The 22,078-nt window shown below is 46.2% G+C and overlaps 1 protein-coding gene across 2 annotated transcripts in view; it reads right to left on the reverse strand.

Moving 5' to 3' along the window:
* inpp5b (inositol polyphosphate-5-phosphatase B) overlaps window positions 1–22,078 on the reverse strand; it is a 42,928-nt gene that overhangs the window by 5,382 nt on the left and 15,468 nt on the right. For both annotated transcript variants that reach the window (XM_056285979.1, XM_056285980.1), the window contains 12 exons: window positions 17,765–17,861; window positions 12,883–13,053; window positions 11,737–11,838; window positions 11,346–11,460; window positions 7,842–7,958; window positions 6,597–6,784; window positions 6,176–6,287; window positions 5,967–6,076; window positions 4,594–4,729; window positions 4,373–4,483; window positions 2,036–2,201; window positions 360–595 (listed from right to left, as the gene is read on the reverse strand). In XM_056285979.1, the coding sequence (XP_056141954.1) occupies window positions 360–595; window positions 2,036–2,201; window positions 4,373–4,483; window positions 4,594–4,729; window positions 5,967–6,076; window positions 6,176–6,287; window positions 6,597–6,784; window positions 7,842–7,958; window positions 11,346–11,460; window positions 11,737–11,838; window positions 12,883–13,053; window positions 17,765–17,861 (1,661 nt within the window). The remainder of the gene's footprint in view (window positions 1–359; window positions 596–2,035; window positions 2,202–4,372; window positions 4,484–4,593; window positions 4,730–5,966; window positions 6,077–6,175; window positions 6,288–6,596; window positions 6,785–7,841; window positions 7,959–11,345; window positions 11,461–11,736; window positions 11,839–12,882; window positions 13,054–17,764; window positions 17,862–22,078) is intronic.

The raw sequence follows: 22,078 nt of genomic DNA on the forward strand, positions 1-22,078 counted from the left end.
GGAGGTAACACGGGATTCGAACCAGCGATCCGGTGTTGGTAGGCAACGGAATAGAGCGCCACGCCAGCCGGACGCCCCAGTTATTTTTTTTTACATGTATACTTAAACATGAATCCATCAAAACTCCATGAAGCTATTTTTGGGCTTTTACCTTTATGAACTGAACTACTGGGGGTCACAACCTGACCATGAAGGGACGTCTACACACTGACATCATCAACATTTTATTAGGTTATCAGCATGTCTACAATACAAAAAGAGGCACACATCAGACTCTGCCCTATGGGACAATCACAGGGTAGGACGGGTATTTTAAAGCCAAAGTAAACTGTGCCTTCTCTGCACCTGGCCACACTAACCAGCTCGCGGATGACCTTCTGGGGCATGTCCTGGATGGGTTCTCTGAGACGGCACAACGTGTGGATGGAGGCGCCGTAGCAGCTGGGCAGATAGTTTCCTGACACGGAAATAAAGTAGTCCTTGCCTCGCTCCAAGTGGAGCACCAGGATGTCCTCGATCTGCTGCCGGCCAGAGTTTAGGTCAGGCGCTGTAGAACGGTTGACAAACACCTCCAAGTCGATGTCGACGCTGCCACCTGGGTTTCAAGACAGGAGAAATAAGGCTTACTGAACTTTGACAGATTAGTAATCGATACCCAATAGTCCAGCAAGATTCATACTGCGTCACTAAACTGTAATAATGTGGTCTCCTCGTCGGTCCACACAGAGCTGTTTTCGCTACAACCAGCCATGTTTTCGCGCGTTACGGGAATATCCGGAAAGATATTCCCGACCGCGGAAACAGCTGATCAGCTATGAGTCAAACGTTTGCTACGTCAGAACTTATCTGGCAAAGATCCCAGAAAGTTGAATCAGTTGATCTGGATGCAACTTTTAGATGAACTGATTTAACTTTCTGGGATTTCCTCACCTGGATTATTGAGCATGCATCAAGGCATATTCGGCAAAGACGTTTCCATCTCCCGTTGAGCAAATTAACTCTTTTGTTTTGAAAAAATGCAAAAACCATCCCAAGCGAGCGTAAAAACATTTCTGTAAAGTTGAGCAAGTTTTTTTAAACAATTTTGCCATTTCCATAAACCTTTTCTAACGAGATACTTCCAAATGCACATCATAATATGTTATGGAAACACGGCTACGGACAAACACACACACCGGACACCAGCAAGTCCAAAAGCAAGTAGAATCAGCATCACTATGCTTCCATACTCAATCACTTGTTTCTTCCCATCATGAGACCAGTCCATCACTGACAGGGTTCTTGTGCTATCTTGCCTTGCCACCATTAAACACTACATGAAAAAGAGCTTCTAGCATGGCTGGCCTAAGTTAAAACAAAAAACAGTTTCTCACTCCAAGCTACAATGTTAGGATCTCAGTTCATACATCATGGTTCACATGACATTATCTCATCATCAGCTGCTTCTCCGGGGTCGGGTCGCGGTGGCAGCAAGCTAAGTAGGGCACTCCAGATGTCCCTCTCCCCAGCAATGCCCTCCAGCTCCTCCTGGGGGATCCCAAGGCGTTCCCAGGCCAGATTGGACATGTAGTCCCTCCGGCGAGTTCTGGGTCTACCCTGCGGTCTCCTCCCAGTTGGACGTGCCTGGAAAACCTCCAAAAGAAGGCGCCCAGGAGGCATCCTAATCAGATGCACGAACCACCTCAACTGGCTCCTTTCGATGCGAAGGAGCAACGGCTCTACTCCGAGCTCCCTCCGGATGTCCGAGCTCCTCACCCTATCTCTAAGGCTGAGCCCAGACACCCTACGAAGGAAACTCACTTCAGCCGCTTGTATCCACGATCTCACCCTTTCGGTCACTACCCAAAGCTCATGACCATAGGTGAGGGCTGGGAGGAAGACTGACTGGTAAACTGAGAGCTTTGCCTTCCGGCTCAGCTCCCTCATCTCCTGCTCCATCCTACCCTCACTCGTGAACAAGACATTATGAAAAAATCAGTTGTTTAAATTGTTATCCATGGCCCTGGATGTAACTTTTGCTTTGGGCGGTACTCACCCTGTGTAATGAAGCCTTTGGGGGGGTTGGCAGTGAGCCAGGGTTTGCAGTAGGTGGGCTCATCCAGCTTCTGAATAAACTCAAACTGACACGGGACCTTCCCATCGTTACAGAGGGTCAACGTCTCTGCCTGGTGCTGCATGAACTTCACATCCTTAAAGTGGAACTGCATGAGGGGAGAAGATTGATATGGTTAGATGGATCGAGTCCATCCCATTTCATGAAAACAGATCCTCGACAACACTGGCAGAGGGCCTGGAGTCCATGATCAATACATAGTTCCAGCAGTGGTGCTTCACGCACGAATTCATCGTGTCAACACGAGGAGAGTAATTAATAGGGGCGCAAATCACAAGTTTCATCACAATATCATATTATATCGATTCTTTGGACAACAACACGACGTTTGCCGATATCACAAAGTCTGTCACGATACCATTTTGATTCGATTCAGTCTAGGGGCCTGTGATGGATGTGAGATAATATCATATGCCCATTCAACACAATCAGTTACATTTATATCAACGCACAAAAAGCAACTAAAATATCCATGCATCCATCCGTTATCCGAACCGCTTATCCTGCTCTCAGGGTCGCGGGGATGCTGGAGCCTATCCCAGCAGTCACTGGGCTGCAGGCGGGGAGACACCCCTGGACAGGCCACCAGGCCATCACACACACACACACAAACACACACACACACACACCTAGGGACAATTCAGTACGGCCGAGTCACCTGACCTACATGTCTTTGGACTTTGGACAATTCATTCATCTGTAACACCCGACCCATGCAGCTATATAATTACTCACTGTTTAAAGGGTGTTGTAGTACTACGGGCGGGCCCCTGGGTACGTTTTCCTGTGGCTGGCCGTGCTAACCCGTGTAACCGAAATGAGCTCTCCCAGACATTTGAATGAAAAAAAAAACCAATCTATTCTTTTTAAAAAAAATAAAAACAGACCTCCGGTTGTTCACTATGAAGTGCCACATTTCTCATGTTGAGGTGGAAATGTTTTTCATCAGTTAACTTAAAGAGCCCCTGCTGACCTTTCAGTTATGAACATAAACCATACACATCCATGCTTCATCACCTTGGATTTACAAGGATCTGTCTGTGTGCTAAGTGGTTTAGATACTGAGCTTTAAAATTTCCACATCCTGGGCGTGAAGATGCTGATATGGATCGATGTTTTTACTCTGCACCCATGCCATTATAATAATGGACTACATTATTATAAAAAGTAAATTAAATATAAGTTATATAAATTATCAAAAAAAAAAAAAGCGGCATGTTTGGCCCTGTGGTTAGCACTGTCACCTCACAGCTAGAAGGCCCTGGGTTCGAACCCCGGGGTTGTCCAACCTTAGGGGTCATCCCAGGTCGTCCTCTGTGTGGAGTTTGCATGTTCTCCCTGTGTCTGCGGTGGATTTTCTCCGGGTGCTCTGGTTTCCCCCACCATCAACAAGACATGCATGTTAGGGTTAATACCCCAGCCTTTGCCCCTGACCGAGGCATGGCAAGATGAACCGGAGTTGGTCCCCGGGCGCTGCACGGCGGCGGCCTACTGCTACTAGCTACACAGCTAGGATGGGTTAAATGCAGAGCATGAATTTCCCCACAGGGACTGATAAAGTAGTAAAAAAAATTATATAGTGCTTTATCTCAATACCCATAGAGCATCACAGTGTAGGGGGGGAAACTCACCTCAACCACCACCAATGTATAGCACCCGCTTGGGTGATGCACGGCAGCCATTTTGCGCCAGAATGCTCACCACACATTTGCTTGAGGTGGAGAGGGAGGAAATCATTGATCCAATTACACTGGGGACGATTAGGTGGCCAGATGGAGAGAACCAGGTTGGCAATTTTGCCAGGACACCGGGGAACCCCCTACTCTTTGTGATTAGTGCCACGGGATCGTTAATGACCACAGAGAGTCAGGACCTCGGGTTTAATGTGTCATCCGAAGGATGGCATCTCCTTCAGCACAGTGTCCCCGTCACTGTACTGGGGCATTGGGATTTCTTTATTAGGACCAGAGGAAAGACTGCCCCCTACTGGCCCACCAACACCACTTCCAGCAGCAACTTAAGTTTTCCCAGGAGTTCTCCTAACCAAGTACTAGCAAAGCCCACACCTGCTTAGCTTCTGTCATTCAGCAGAACCACGGTACATGCTGGGAAGGCTGCCTGCCATTGGTTGATATTGATATTGAATCGATACATCGATCCAGATCGATGGATCGTTACCCCCCCTGGTAATTAATTGTTCATAGTACATCAGGAGGATGCTACAGCTCTCTTTGGACTTAGAGGGATATGGGGCCCCACCTCTGGCTTGGACAAGGTTACGGACGGAATACACTCATTCTCCATCTTGTCTATGGAGCGCACTATCTCTTCGAAGGTCTTCTTGTAGGCCTCTTCATTCACCATCTTGATCTGAATGAGCAGATATATAAAATTAAGGCCAGTGATAGACTGAAAGGAAGAATGTGTGTTTGTGTGTGTATACATATTGCATGAGTACTAATTGAGGTCTGCTCCCTTACCCCGATCTCAACCAAGGAACTGACTGGTTTATGGTCGCTGGTCTTCAAGGTCATGTGACTGTTGTAATGTAGTTGTCTGATGTTCTTCCCTCGCCACAGGATCCTGTCACACCAGGCTGGCACACGACACTTTTCACTGAGTGCACAGGAGATTTCAGAGAATTAAAAAGACACACTACTTGGTTGAAAATATTGTCTGTTTTTTTTTAAGTGTATTTGTGTATACTGTACTACTTTGATTTCTAATTAAATAAATACACTACATGGCAAAAATTATGCGGACACCCCCTCTAATTAGTAAGCTCAGCTATTTCAACCACACCCACTGCCAACAGGTGCATAAAATCAAGCACACAGACATGCAGCCATGCAATCTCCATACTAGCCGAGCACTGGCAGCACAGTGGGTCACACTGAAGAGCTCAGTGACCTTTCCAACAAGTCAGTTCATCAAATTTCTGCCCTGATCAACGGTTAGTCTGTTATTGTGAAGCGGAAACATCGAGCAACGACAGCTCAGCCACAAAGCGGTAAGCCACACAAGCTCACAAAACGGGACCGCCGAATGCTGAAGCAGGCAGGGCATAAAAGTTGTCTGTCCTCAGTGGCAACACTCACTACCGATTTCCAACCTGCCTCTGGAAGCAACACCAGCACAAGTGTTAGTTGAGAGCTCCATGAAATGGGTTTCCATGGCCGAACAGCCACACACAATCCTAAGGTCACCATGTGCAATGCCAAGCGTCGGCTGGAGTGGTGTAAAGCACGCCACCGTTGGACTCTGGAGCAGTGGAAATGCATTCTCTGGAGCGATGCATCGTGCTTCACTATCTGGCAGTCTGATAGACCGATCTGGCTTTGGCGGACGCCAGGAGAACGCTACCTGCCCAAATGCACAGTGCCAACTGTAAAGTTTGGTGGAGGAAGAATAATGTTTTTGTTTACCTTGGTAGACAAAAACTTAATGACAATTAATGAAATTTAACGACATGACAAACTGAGGTGAAAAAGGAACGCAGTGGCTTACTAAGTTGATTAAAAGCAATTTATAGCATGTCTGACTACCATTTTTTCTGAATCCCAGTTGTGAACGTGAAATGTGACTTTTTTACTTATTTATCGGCTGCTTTTAGTTACAGAAGAAAGGTCACTGATGAGTTCTTTTCATCATGATTTTCAGCAACAAATTCAACAGATTTGATCCCGCAGCAGTGGGGCCACAGCACATACTTAACTGCAGACCAAAGCCCCGGACCTGGTAGGGAATCAGCGTCTTAATCAAGGAGACATGCCCGAAGACACAGGAGACTGAAACCCAGGGTCCTACAACTAAGATAACCTGCAATTTCTGGTCACTAGGTCACTGAAATTACCTTGTATCCCACTTATCAGAACCCGTGTCATATTTGTAGGTGGGCTGGAACACGATCGCTCCCTCCACAAAGCCAACAAACACAGCCTCCTCATCTATCTGCCTCTTCAGCTGAGGACAACAAAGAGCTGTTGGCACCTCGTTCAAAAAAAAAATCAAATGATGAGATATAAAGACATACTGGAACAAGGAGACCATCGTTGTGATTACCTGGTCGTAATTGTACAGTGTTTCAAACTCCTTCTTGATGATTAGATCTTTCACATGGTCCACAGCGAGTTCACTGATCCGGTAGTTGAGGTCCCCAAGCCATAAGACCACACTAGAGAGAGAAGTACGGAGATGTGGGGAATGTGTGAGACACATGCATTGATAGCTTGATGGTGGACAAGAGTATGCTGGATCACAATGAGCCGCATGATATACGTTAATCCTAAAAAATTTAAGACATGCGACAAAAAAATACAGCAAAGGCAGTTTAATTATTATCAAAGATTTTCTTTAACTCTTGGACAGAGGAACATATTTGTGCTCTTGATGTGGTGGCACAACACAAGAGTAAACAGCGCTTCTGGAATGACTAAATTTTTGTGTGGCATTCTGACCCTGGGGGACGTTAATGGTTTTGTACCTGTGTTTCATGATGGTGAGCGGAGGCTGCGTGGGTTCCAAGTGGCGAAACTGGAGACGGCTGCAGATGTCCTTGTAGTCTTGGTTCCGTCTCTCGTACTCTTCAATGTGGGCCGCCAGGTGAGAGTTGACCACGCAGATGTCTGAGTTGTGAAAGCGAAAACGGATTGCCACGGCACCCTTGTTGCCCTGTGAATCATCCGAATAGGGATGCGAGGGAGGAAGTCAGAGAGAGAGAGAGAGAGAGAGAGGGAGGGGGTAGCGAGAGAAAGGATGGTATTGGTCAGTTCGAGAGAATTACAAAGAAATGCTGTTGCAAAAACAAGTGAAGCAAAAGTGTAATGTAGTTAATGTGCAGTTCTATATGCTGTTTCATGCGACACTAATCCATCCATCCATCCATCCATTATCTGAACCGCTTATCCTGCTCTCAGGGTCACGGGGATGCTGGAGCCTATTCCAGTAGTCATTGGGCGGCAGGTGGGGAGACGCCATCACAGGGCCGACACACACACACACACACACACACACACACACACACACACACCCAGTCATACCTAGGGACAATTTAGTACGGCCGATTCACCTGACCTACATGTCTTTGGACTGTGGGAGGAAACCGGAGCCTCTGGAGGAAACCCACGCAGACACAGGGAGAACATGCAAACTCCACACAAAGGATGACCCAGGATGACCCACCAAGGTTGGACTACCCCGGGGCTTGAACCCAGGACCTTCTTGCTGTGAGGCAGCTGTGCTAACCGCTGCGACACCGTGCCACCCGAAACTAATCCAATACCAGTGAAATATTTTGACACCAGCTCTTGGCATACTGCTGATGGTTTATTGTGTGGAACATGAACCGGTCTCTCATTACCTCAGTGGAAGATGGAGCAAAATTAACAATAGCTCTAACTGGATAGCAGCCAGCCATCTGTTTCAGACTGCAGGGACTGCTAAGTAAGCAGCACTGTGTGCAAGGAGATGTCCTGCCCTGCAACAGCTCATGGAGAATAAAGGTGAAGCCGCCGGGCAGAGTGCTCCATGCGTGAATGGAGTTTTGAAGAACACGGTGTCCAAAAGAAGAGGGACAGCTGCGGCTTGGAGGTAAAACACTAGATTAACTGCCGATTTGTTTATGGTTTTTTTCCAACGTCCTTCGGTTTCTGCCATCTGTCTTTTCCCTTTTTGACCTGCTAAAACCTGACAGCGGGGGGGGGGGGGGATTTGCAGAAACAGGCCTTACCATTCTCCCCATGATGCCGGTGCCCACGGTCTCAGCCTCCACTTCAGAGATGAACTCAGCGTGTTCCTTCTTCACGTAGAAGAGCAACATGATGCCCACGAGACGCACCAGCTTCACCTGCATCACAAGCCAGGTTTGACGCACACAGTTACAGAGTACAGTGATCGAAACACACACAGAACAACCCGACAGAACATATTGAGTTTGGTGGAGATCTTAATCACAAGTGCTTTCTGGCACCGTGAGAGTATACTGCACATTTTCAGAATGAAAGTTCAAACCATGACTGAGTGGTCGAGCTAGAGGTAGGACAGTATAATTCTAAGTGAAATGAAAGTGTCAATGGCATCTTGCTAGAAGCTTCAATCAAGATTATTACTGTAATGACACTTGGAATCAAAACAGTTTTGCATCAACGATGAACACGGTTATTTTCAGCTACAACAGACATTCCATATGAAAACTGAAGTTTGATTTTATATGATTGTAAATTATTGAATGCATTTATTATAACAAGATTAAACAGGATAAACTGTGCAGCCTTAGCAAGAGTTCTACAAGATCAGGGGAAAAAAGATGGGAGGCTCTAAATACCATGGGAGGAGAAACAAAAAGCAGTGATATGTAACTAAAACTGCTTAGGCACTCTAAATCCAATACAATTCATTTGTCTAAAATGGAACTGTGTTTATATGGCCAAATACTGACACAGATACTGGCAAAATATAAACACAGACAAAGGAAAGACAGAAAACAAGACTTCCTTCTCCTCTTTTTGGCTTGGACTGGCCAGCGCAGCCGGCCCTCCAAATGCGAATGTCCCTGACTGACCGACCGACCGACTGAGTGAACAGTCAGACATGACTGGGCCGCTGGATCAGTGACCAACGACGTCAGTGAAGTTACACGAACTTCAGTGACCCCATTGAAGTTGCCTGATTACTCGGCTGACCAACGAGGTCACTGGTAAACAGGAAAATGGGAGTTTCCCTACTGGCGAAGGTAATGTATTACTGCTTGTGAATACTACTGAAATACTTCATTGCTAAACAAGTCCAATTCACCAACACCAGCCCTAACAGCCACACACAGTTAGAGTGGAAATTATTCATGGGTGGGAAGCCAGATGTGGGTATGTGTCCTTGTCGCTGCACTAACGCCTCCTCTGGTCGGTCGGGGCGCCTGTTCAGGGGGGAGGGGGAACTGAGGCGAATAGCATGATCCTCCCACGCGCTACGTCCCCCTGGTGAAACTCCTCGCTGTCGGATGCAAAGAAGCGGCTGGCGACTCTACATGTATGGGAGGAGGCATGTGGTAGTCTGCAGCCCTCCCCGGATCGGCAGAGGGGGTGGAGCAGCGACCGGGATGGCTCGGAAGACTGGGGTAATTGGCCAAGTAAAATTGGGGAGAAATAGGGCAGAACCCCCCCCCCCCAAAATAAAACAAACATATAGTGATATTTGATTTCTGCCCATATCGCTCAGCTCTACTTGTTCCATTAACGACACCTGATGGAAACAGGAGCAGCAGAAGTTTGATGAGCTTCTCGTCAAGTCTGTAGGCCATACATGGAACAACATTCCCATAATGATGACAAGATGTTCACTTTGCAGCATGCTCAGGTATGCCGCGTCAATTAAGGTGCAGCCATGTGTGCCTTAGTTGGAAGGGTGATGGGAGACTGAGATGACATGTTATTACACTGGTTCTGTGACTAGGAGGCATATCTTCCAAAGTTTTCAGAGGACTTCATAAAAAAAAAGAAAAAGAAAAAAAAAGCACCATGTCAAGGAAGAGGAAACCAATTAGCTTTAGTCAGCACATTGAGCAAGGGGAAGTAGATGAAAGTAAATGAGGAAAAGAGAGAGAGAGAAGGACCACAAAGAAACTTTTATATCCAGTAGTTTCTCAGTTCCCTAACCTGTCTCATTCTAGCGAGGCTAATGTATTTTTGTCATAATAATATGCTTGTGTAATATTCCATCTTATCCATCCATCCATTATCTGAACCGCTTATCCTGCTCTCAGGGTCACGGGGATGCTGGAGCCTAACCCAGCAGTCACTGGGCGGCAGGTGGGGAGACACCCTGGACAGGCCGCCACACACGCACACACGCATTCATACCTAGGGACAATTTAGTATGGCCGATTCACCTGACCTACATGTCTTTGGACTGTGGGAGCAAACCGGAGCACCCGGACGAAAACCACGCAGACACAGGGAGAACATGCAAACTCCACACAGAGGACGACCCGGGACGACCCCCAACGTTGGAGCCCTGGACCTTCTTGCTGTGAGGCGACCACGCTACGCCACCATGCCGCCTTAAATGGAACAACATTCCCATAAGGTATGCCGTGTCAATTAAGGTGCAGCCATGTATGCCTTAGTTGGAAGGGTGACGGGAGACTGAGATGACATGTTATTACACTGGTTCTGTGACTAGGAGGCGAATCTTCCAAAGTTTTTAGAGGACTTCATTAAAAAAAAAAAAAATCACCATGTCAAGGAAGAGGAAACCAACTAGCTTTAGTCAGCATGTTGAGCAAGGGGAAGTAGATGAAAGTAAATGAGGAAAAGAGAGAGAGCAGAACCACAAAGAAGCCTTTATATGCAGTAGTTTCTCATTTCCCTAACCTGTCTCATTCTAGCGAGCAGTGGCGGCTGGCCAGTACAGGGCGCTGGGGCGCCGCTCCCTTCAAATATCATGAGATGTAAATCTACTTAAACATGTTAAACACAATTTAGTTGTATAATGCAAATAATGATGAAATAAAAGTGTTTTTCAGTATGTGAGCGCCTGTCAGCAGCCATTAAATATCGGTTCCAAATGGTATTTGGTCGATTTCTGTCTGAATACATATACTTCCTGGGTGAGGGGCGCCGGCTGCTTTAATGTCCAGACAGTCACAGAGTTATTAAGAAGGACGATGTAGCCTATAGATTTTATCAGGGTTCGTAGACGGTGGATGATTGACAGTCGAGACGAGGCGTGGTGGTGGGTGTGAACATGATTGACAGCCGTGAGAATTGTCCAATCACATTAGATCAAAAAACATTAAAACAATACCAATTTGCTGCCAATAAAAGTGAGAGTGTCTGGGGCAGCACAGAACTGCGCCCCATGGAAAATCTGAAGAAACCAATCAGACAGCAGCCTCAGGTCACCTGCTCGCCACAAGTTTGAGGGCTTACATAAGGTATGGTTTGGCCGGCGCCCCTCACCCAGGAAGTATATGTATTCAGACAGAAATCAACCAAATACCATTTGAACCAATATTTAATGCTGCTGACAGGCGCACACAGACTGAAAACACCTTTATTTCATCATTATTTGCATTATACAACTAAATTATATTTAACATGTTTAAGTAGATTTTCATCTCATGATATCTGAAGGGGGTGGCGCCCCAGTGCCCTGTATTGGCCAGCCGCCACTGCTCAAGACATTCTTCAAAACAATTATTGCTGACAACAAGGTTGGAGAAATGGGTGATGCTTACTAGGGCATATTTGGCATCTGGATGCAGGCCCTCAGACACAGCTTTCAACCACTCAAGCTCTTTGGGCGTGTCATTGAAGATGAAGGCCTCCTTGCTCAGGTCAAGTTCCTGAAAACTACAGGGGAGGACAGAAAGCACCATATCAGACATCTTTCAGTACTTTAGTGATTATCTTTAAACTTTTACTCCTCAGTCTTAAAGAAGTTAATCAAAACATAGGCAGGGGCAATAGGTATTGGGTGAGTAGCATTGAAATCGGTGGGTGGTAATGTACTCCTACTCCCCACAGGATCAAGGAGAAAGCAGATGTTTGTGGTGTTCGAGCAGCACATCTATGTAACGGGATTAAGTGTAGAATAACAACAGGCCATTCTGCAGCAGGGTGACTTACCCCACGCAGTACATGTCAGGGGGGCTGTGGGTACAGGCCAGCCAAGGACGGAGGTTTTCCTTTGGTGTTTGGCCGTTCACATTGTATGTGCCTAAGAAAAAACTAAGAAAGAAAGGGGGAGCGATGAAGAGCTGGAACATCGAAGAGATCGTGTGGAAAAGCTGTGCCTCCTCTGCGGCCTTTGCAAAGCCGATCTGTCACAACAAATTGTAAGGAGACTTAAAACGCTAAAAATGGGTTGAAAATATGGAAAAACGTGGGTGTGACTTAGGGAAGCAATTGTTGCGGTTGAGATCCACCAGCAGGGTGCAGTGTTGTCTGTAAATAATTTGTGTAGTTATTATAAAGCGTTACCAACTATCCTAATGCAGTTACTGTAGCTTTCTTAAACAAGGGCATGGTTTCTTCAGACCACTGGATTAAATAATAACAACAATAATAATAACTATTTATACAGAACTTTTATAAAACAATGTTACAAAGTGCTTTACAAAGAATGAAACCAGACAAGACAAAATAAGAATAAGACCAAATAAGTAAATGTAGATAGATTCTTCCTGGCAACATGCTTTGCATGGGTATAATCAGTTGCAAATAACAGTTAATAAGTGAAGCTCTATAACCAACTGTCACATGCAAATATAATTCACTTTTAAATCAGCTGATCTTTGTGAGACGTTTTCACACCTACAGTCGACATCCTTCCTTCCACCACACCATGTTACCACTGTGATATACTGCATTTCCAAGAACTGGTGTTTGATTAAGATCTAACCGTAGGGACATGTTACGTATAAGGTCGAGCCTGAGCTCAGGGTAAGTGTGGGCATGTTTAGTTCCCGCCCACACGGTCTCGCTAGCACAGCTCGTGCAACTATTTTTGAAACCATAATCATGCTAGCGCTGTGCAGCTCAGTGATATCTTGTGGTTTCCCGGTGGACATCCTCAGTTCAAAGCTTGAAAACGCTAAGGCTTATGAGGAGCATGCAGCCAGTTGTCTATACCAACAACTCTGTACAGTGTTGACATGTTTGCACTAACATCACCAAAAAACAAAAAAACCAAACAAAATCTTGTTGTGTTCTCGGAATCTGCAGTTAGCACGATTTGAAATGTGATTCAAAACAAAGCCGAGAGTGTCCCACCTGAAGTCCTCCAGGTAGGTGTAGAGGTCCTCATTCTTCAGCAGCTCACACCTAATGAGGTTGTCACGCAGGCCAAAGTGGGGCATGGAGAGCATCTGGGCTTTGTCGGATGGGGTGTGGCTGGACGAACGCACCAGGCCATCCCAGCTCTCAGAGCTCGCTCTGTCCTGGCTGCACGCCGCGGGAGGCGGGAGAAGAGAGCACACAGGGCAGAGACAAACAAAAACAGGGAGAGATTTACATCGCCGCCACTTTGTGATCTCGGTGGGAACTCCCGCCAGGACGATAAAAGCATGAGTGTTTGCAAGAGAGTTTTTGAGTTCCGTATCTAAATGCGGAAGTGCAGTTGTCCCATCGTGCTCGGGTTGCCCTCTGGTCCACTTGTATCAAGTCACACCTCCCTGTAAACCAGGGGTATAACCTGTATATTACCGTAACAGAGACGCTGCATTCTGTTCCAGCACCGCAGGCTTCTTAAGTGTACAGTAGGCTGCTACAGTGGTAACAGGCTCCACGAGTGTAGCAGAGATTTACTTTAGTGCCAGCAATGCAGGGGAGGGCTGAGGGAAGAGGGGGAAATCCAATATGGCTGGCTACTTTCACCTTCTGAGGGGGCCCAAATTCCAAGGGTTGCATTAGTATTTAAGGCTAAAGAGGAACTCAGTTGCATTGATCAAACTCTGTCGCTCTTAAAAAAAATTTAAAAAAAAAGCTTTGTGTGTCCTTAAGAGGCACTAAAGACAAGTGGCGGCTGGTGCTAAAAAAAAAATTTTTTTTTGGGGGGGGGGGGCAATTTACCTTGGCACAGCACACCTGACAGCTGCTTTAATGTCCACACAGTCACAGAGTTATTAAGAAGGGCAATGCAGTCTATAGATTTTATCAGGGTTCGTAGACGGTGGATGATTGACAGTCGAGACGAGGCGTCGTGGTGGGTGTGAACATGATTGACAGCCACGAAAATTGTCCAATCACATTAGATCAAAATGCATTAAAACAATACCAATTCACTGCCAATAAAAGTGGGAGTGTCTAGGCTGTGCTCCCTGGAAAATCTGAAGAAACCAATCAGACAGCAGCCTCAGGTCACCTGCTCGCCAAACATTTGAGGGCTTACATAAGGTATGGTTTGGCCAGCGCCCCTCACCCAGGAAGTATATGTATTCAGACAGAAATCAACCAAATACCATTTGGAACCAATACTTAATGCTGCTGACAGGCGCTCACAGACTGAAAAACACTTATTTCACAATTATTTGCATTATGGCCCTGTGTGATGGCCTGGCGGCCTGTCCAGGGTCTCCCCACCTGCCACCCAATGACTGCTGGGATAGGCTCCAGAATCCTGCGACCCTGAGAGAAGGATAAGCGGTTCGGAAAATGGATTGATGGATGGATGTTTAAGTAGATTTTCATCTCTTGATATTTGAAGGGGGCGGCGCCCCAGCGCCCTGTGCTGGCCAGCCACCACTGCTCAAGACATTTTTAACACCTCTAGTAACCTGGCTTTGGGCCAAATCAGAGATTACGTTGTTGCAGGAATACAGTTTCCCATTGGTACAGTTACCTTTTACAGTGTAAAATTTCAAATCCCTTCCTTTGTCGGCAAACATTTTGGTTCAGAAAATAACTTCCTGACATGACATGAGCGATAAATTGAGATGGAGCATCAAATCCGCCCGTGTTTGTACATCATTATCACTTTGGTAATTATTCTTTGCATTGACATCTTATCTTTTTCGTGAGAATAGTGTCAACAAAACATATCCACACAAGGTGTTTCACGCTTTATCCTAACCAATTTACAAAAGAGTCGGCAAACAGCAGACAAATTCAAGTGTTGCCAGCTGGCATCATGCAGCACTACATAGTAATCGCATCATGGTGGTACTATATGAAGTACTGGAGGTTCAGTTATCATATCATAGTCCAGGATATATATGTCGCATAGCATCAAGTGCATGCAGTGTGAGTTTGCCTGAGATCATCACGAGGAGAACAGGGGAATGAAAGCACAAAGTAAATGTACACGTCAATATAATGCCTCGTTCACACTACACGATTCTAGCCCTGATTTTCCACTCCCCGGCAGTTTATGGAGCTCCCCGACAAAAGCCCCGGATCAGAGGCAAATCGGCGCTCGGGCGCCATGTGTGATCTGTTCAAAGATGTGAGCCGGGAGGCTTGCTGATGCATCCCAGACATCTAGCAGGCTAAATATCTGGACCTGTCGGGCAGCCCAAATCCTGTAGCGTGAACCCTGTTGTGACTGGCAATAAGGGCAGCGACAAGCTACGGCCAACGATCGGAATGAAAGCCAGTAAAAAGCTATGCTTAAGAAGTTAGTCTTGTTTATAATATCAACATTTGATTTACTTTTTTTATATAAGTGGATGGCGGCACGTTGGCAAGGTCAAGGTCCTGGGTTCGAGCCCCAGGGTAGTCCAACCTAGGGGGGGTCCCCGTGTCTGTGTGGGTTTCCTCTTGGGGCTCCGATGTCCACCCACAGTCCAAAGACATGTAGGTCAGGTGACTCGGCCGTACTAAATTGTCCCTAGGTGTGAGTGTGTGTCGGCCCTGTGATGGACTGGTGGCCTGTCCAGGGTGTCTCCCCACCTGCTGCCCAATGACTTCTGGGATAGGCTCCAGCATCCCCGCGACCCCGAGAGCAGGATAAGCGGTTTGGATAACGGATGGAGATACTGGATGGATGGATGTAAGTGGACTGTTGATTTTTAAATTTTTCCATTATAGTGAAACTGCTACACTGTTTTTTTAATATTGTGTCACACAAGTCCACATTTATTTCATGTTTACTGTTACCTTTTCAACAAATGTTTGCAGAACATGCACTTGAAAGAATTACATCACACAGTATAGGCAGCTTGTATCTTGAAACAATACAAGACGTCCTATACCAAAGGTGTTGAATCAGTAACAGAACCACAATAATACCAATCACCTTTATTTGCACAGCACTTGTCAAAACACACAACAGTACAAAACACATAAAAACAAACAGAAACACACATTTCTAGCAACAACAAAAAAACAACATAAGATGCATCTCGCAGCAGAAAACACAATCCCTGCTGCCCGTGCATCCCAATCCCTACTGTCATCCATTTCCTTTTCTTCTTTCATTTTATCGCTCAAATCACCACACAAAACAACTTGGGCAGCTTGTTTCTGGCGGACATCCATTTCCGGGAGAAAAATCCTGACTCGTGCGTGGTACTGCGTAATTTTTCCTGTTGCTTCTTGCGTGTGTTTTCAGGACAAAACGTAGTTTGGAGACCGGATAAGACTCATCAGGGATTCATCCATCCATCCATTATCCGAACCGCTTATCCTCCTGTCAGGGTCGCGGGGATACTGGAGCCTATCCCAGCAGTCATTGGGCGGCAGGCGAGGAGACACCCTGGACAGGCCGCCAGGCCATCACACAAGACCGACACCCACACACATTCATACCGAGGGACAATCTAGTACGGCTGAGTCACCTGACCTACATGTCTTTGGACTGTGGGAGGAAACCGGAGCACCCGGAGGAAACCCACACAGACATGGGGAGAACATGCAAACTCCACACAGAGGACGACCCGCACGACCCCCAAGGTTGGACTACCCCGGGGCTCGAACCCAGGACCTTCTTGCTGTGAGGCGACCGCGCTAACCACTGCGCCACAGTGCCGCCCTCATCGGGGATTCCTCCTTCTGAAAGATCTTTTTTTGTTTCTTTATTTCCCCCCCCTTTTTCTCCCCAATTGTACTTGGCCAATCACCATACTCTCTGAGCCGCCCCGGTCGCTGCTCCACCCCCTCTGCCGATCCGGGGAGGGCTGCAGACTACCACATGCCTCCTCCCATACATCCGCAGTCGCCAGCCACTTCCTTTCACCTGACAGTGAGGAGTTTCGCCCGGGGGATGTAGCGCATGGGAGGATCACGCTATTCCCCCCAGTTCCCCCTCCCCGCCCCAAACAGGCACCCTGACCGACCAGAGGAGGTGTTAGTACAGCGACCAGGACAGATACCCACATCTGGCTTCCCGCCCACAAACACGGCCAATTGTCCGTAGGGACGCCCGACCAAACCGGAGGTAACACGGGGATTCAAACTGTCAAACACGGTGTTGGTAGGCGACGGAATAGACCGCTATGCTGCCCGGACGCCCCCAGCCAGTCGCTTCTTTTCACCTGACAGTGAGGAGTTTCACCAGGGGGACGTAGCGCGTGGGAGGATCACGCTACGTCCCCCCAGTTCCCCCTCCCCGCCCTGAACAGCCGCCCCGACGAGGCGTTAGCGCAGCGACCAGGACACAGACCCACATCCGGCTTCCCGCCCGCAGACACGGTCAATTGTGTCTGTAGGGATGCCCGACCAAGACAGAGGCAGAACGGGGATTAGATCCGCTGATCCCCTTGTTAGTAGGCAACAGAGTAGACCGCAACGCTACCCGGATGCCCGCTCTGCTGAAAGATCTCGTAGTGTGTGACACCTTGTCACCACTCAGTCCCGAAGTGTGAAAACCACAAGGGCTTCAAGTTTCCAATTACAAGACAGCAAGTTGTGTAGTGAAGTGTACAGCAATCTGACGACTTTGAAAGTCATGTAGTGTGAATTTGGCATAATAGGCAAATCATAACACCAAGCGCATAACTTGTCAAGTGCAGGTAGGGGGCACAACAGTATACGCCAATAATATTCCTCTAGTCATGGGGGGGGGGTTGTTTTAACACATAGTTCACAGTATGTTTTACCCATAATGCACACCATTTTGTGTAGCTGGAATGCAACTACTAAACGAGTGAAAGAGCATCAGTGTAAGCAAACCTTCCCTTGATAGTCTTGATGGTCTAAGGTTCGATGGGGGTCTTACCTCTCTGGGCTGGACTGTGATCTAAGCTGCTCCACTCCGCTGCAAGAACTCTGCTCCTCCTCCGATGATCCTTTCTTGTCTGTCCTCAGTGACTTCCCTGCAGGAGAGTTGTGAGACGTGTTCAGTTTATCTATTTATTTGAGCAACATTAAAATACAAGCTATGAAACAAGCCCCTTACTCAGAACACAGAAGGGAAATGAAAGTTATACACAGGCGAACTCAATGGTCGACAAGACACCATGGAAGTTCCTTGAAATTCCCTGCATTTATCACATGACATCTTATTGCTAGACAGTATTGGGGCCGATGTTTGACTGCAAGTTTCACTTTGCTGTCTCTGGCTAGGAATGCCTCTCGTCTCCACTGCCACCACCACCCGAGAAATTTATCTCTAATGACATGAAGCACAACCCTGCAGCAACCTATATTTTCATCCTCGGTGCACAGCGTGTCAGGCGAAATTAGAGCGAGGCAATATATCCATATTATATCGCTGTCATCATATAAGACCACACGTCATCTGGGATTTTGGATATCATAATATCCAGGGTTCGAATTAGCACTCCCGGACAAGAACGTGGCACCCCTAGAGGGAGCAAAAATGAAATGTCGGGGGGGGGGGTATTAATATTGATAATTGAACTTTTTTTCATGCATCTACACCAGTTAAAAAAAATACATTTTAAAAAAACAAAGGAAATGCAGTGAACACAACAGATAAAGCTGACATCAGTGTGAACGACATGTGGGTAAAGCGACCGCTTGAGTTCTGTCTCTGTCCGAGAGTTCAATAACTTCTGCTTTACTAAAATCTTGGGATTTTCAGGTCAGGCCCTATATTTTGCGAAATGTTCTGATGAAATACATATGTAGGGGGTCTATGTGTGTGTGAATCTCAGAGGGGTATTATTTATTATTATTATTATTATATGTGAAAAGAAAAATTCCAATTACCTTGTGTGAAATGGCTAATAAAGTTCTATTCTAGTATATTCATAAGAAGCTGCAACTTTTTCTATTTTATTATTATTATCACAATAATGGCATATGTGCTATATGTCATTTTTATGCTGATCAGCCACTTCAATGCGTGAAATGTCCATCCATCCATCCATTATCCGAACCACTTATCCTGCACTCAGGGTCGCGGGGATGCTGGAGCCTAACCCAGCAGTCATTAGGCAGCAAGCAGGGAGACACCCTGGACAGGCCGCTAGGCCATCACACACACACACATTCCTAGGGACAATTTAGTACGGCCGAGTCACCTGACCTACATGTCTTTGGACTGTGGGAGGAAACCGGAGCCCCCGGATGAAACCCCCACAGACACGGGGAGAACATGCAAACTCCACACGGAGGACGACCCCCAAGGTTGGACTACCCCGGGGCTCGAACCCACTACCTTCTTGCTGTGAGGCGACCGCGCGAACTACTGCGCCACCGTGCCGCTGCATTGAAGTAAAGAGATGCGATTTTCTGAACTTATTAGACTTTTCTGGCTGTCATATTAGTTGTCTCTACCTGTGTGGACATCATATCCACATCACTAATGAGTGTTTATCAAAAATGTCATTGTGTAAATATTTTTGTGAGAGCACCAACAGTCATCTCAACAATATCGTTAAAATATCGATATCGAGGTAAAAAAATATGTTTGAGCCCGAGGCCAAATTGGCTGACAGAGTGAACACATACAGGCTACACAAAGCCAACAGTAAAAAGATCGGGTTAAGGCTCAGCTGTTTGGGTCGAGCCGCTGAGGCTGACCGTCGCAGTTGGTTACAGTTGTTGCATCCTAACTAGCTGGAATTAATAGGCAAGTGCCAAGCACAGGACAACACAGCCTCTGTCTCGTGCAGCGAGGCAGAGTACGCCGTCTGCTCCTCTAAAAGGGGAAGCCAAGTTCTAAGAACAGGAAATTTACAATCAAGAAGTTACGGCAAGCAATGCCATGGTTGTATTGATCAACAGCACCAGCACAGTGCCCTCCGTGAGAAAGCAATGCCATCCTTTAATGTGCTGTTCTCTTCTCTCTAAGGCTACTGGAACAGAGGCCCATTTGTTTCTTGAACTTGTGCTTCGTAGACGTTGTAAGAGTTCAAATAAACAAAAACACATACGGCCTATTTCAGTGAATTAGTCAAGTTTGTAATCACATCAGTCATACTTGCAAAAAAGCCAGACAGAGTTGGAATCGCCTGTTTTTTTGCTGAAAACCTCTTCCTCCTAAACCCCTGAAAACCCTAAAACCCCATCAACTTCCCCTTATGATAAAATGTGTCTTTAAACCTTACTGATAACTACAACTACAACTACTACTACTACAATTACTCTTGACTACTGAGTGTCAGTGTATGCTGCATTTATGTTTACCCAAGTATTTCTTGGCTGATAATTCATGTATAAAATGAGTGCAGGATAGGGTGTATATGTCACACCCGGCACATTATGGCACTCTTCTATCACGGAAATGTGTGTCTTTCAAAGCTCATGCTCTGTTGGACTATTGCCTGAGGGACACTGCAACGGTTCACTTAGTCGGTCACTCCCTGCAACCACACTGTCTACCACATCATGTGAACACAAAGACTGCACGCATAGTTTTAAAAGATATATCAGTACGGACTGGGAACCACCGCGAGTTATTCAGATATGTCTGCCAACAACGGAGGCAAAGACAGATTCTTATGCACCCTCGTGCAGTTTTCTTTTAAAGTTATACGGGTTTTTATGATGCAACGACGGAACGTCGCGGTCTAGCTTCTCAGGCCTGATAAGTAGACTATTCAAAATATCCAGTTCACTTCAAGACTGAGAGGGCCAGTATAACCACTGTTTTACAAAGCCCATGAGCTGAGGATGTCAGAATAAATCATAAATTTAAAAAAAAAAAGCTATTCAGCGGTGGCTATGCCTCTTCCCTTATAGGGTTCTTTGTGTGTGTGTCCGTGTGCAAGAGAGAGACAGAGAGACAGAGAGAGAGAGAGAGAGCTCATGACAACAGGAAATGGAAGGGGGACTGCTTTGCGTATGATAAAGGAACCCTCAGCAATGTGTGACATGCCTTTGGAAGGAGTGGCTATTAGTACAGCGGTAAATCTCAAGTCTTAAAATCTCCTTGTGTGGAACAGTGTATAGGAACTGTAAAACTGATATTTTACAGCCAGATTAATCTGAAACAATAGATCATGCTTTAGCGCCACAGGATAAGCAAACGTAAACCCTTGGCTATTCTCAGGTAGCAAGTGAAAGGGCATTGTTAATGTGGTACATTTCAGCAGACCTAAATCAAAAGTAAAGATCATTCTTGTCATATACTTCAATCTGTTTGGAATACCAGATGGGTCTGGTTGGCCAGTAAAGACAACAACAGAGATGGCCAGAAAGATATATAAACTCTACCTAGTGTATAAAAGTTAAGATTTAATATTTTTAAGTGACAAAAAAAAATCCATCTGGCACTCCAACAAAGCATTTGGAAAATCTATCCTACTCAAAGTTTGTTATCCATATGAGGGGAAACATGAGTACGACCCCTCATAGGGGTATTTCTGCTAAATGAAATTGTATTTCAAACAATACACGACATGTTTTAAATTCCTGCATATGGATTTATGATACTTATACCAGCTAAACAGCTTAACTAAACATTCCCCTGTCAGGGGAACAGCATGAACAGCTAACCAGGCATAATTTCACAGCTGTATACGATCCTGTGAGCATTTGACCGCAAGTCTGAATCAGCACCGGTATCTCATAAAAGAATGATGTCCCACATACTCCGTGCTGACATGCATATTCAAACGCTCGAAATGAATGACACCGTCTTACTACAAGTCACTCACTTCAAAGTTCAGCATTGCGTAACTCCTGGCAACTATCTGTCAGTAATAAACTGCAGAGCAAGTGATTGCGTCTCGGTTTGTGCTCTAACATCTTGCAACTACTTGACGTTTATATGAAAGCGTAACAGTCCTGAAGAGCAGCAGGTCTTCTGGACACTAAAGCAAGACAGACAAGACATGCAGGGTCTTTCCAGCATCATCTAATGTAACAGCTTGCAATTACTTGACGTGTATATGAAAGCATAACAGTCCTGAAGAGCAGCAGGTCTTCTGGACACTAAAGCAAGACAGACAAGACATGCAGGGTCTTTCCAGCATCATCTAATGTAACAGCTTGCAACTACTTGATGTTTATATGAAAGCATAACAGTCCTGAAGAGCAGCAGGTCTTCTGGACACTAAAGCAAGACAGACAAGACATGCAGAGTCTTTCCAGCGTGATCTAAAGTAACAGCTTGGTAGGA

Source organism: Lampris incognitus, chromosome 9 (assembly GCF_029633865.1).
Source record: "Lampris incognitus isolate fLamInc1 chromosome 9, fLamInc1.hap2, whole genome shotgun sequence".
In the NCBI taxonomy this organism is placed as follows: Eukaryota; Metazoa; Chordata; class Actinopteri; order Lampriformes; family Lampridae; genus Lampris; species Lampris incognitus.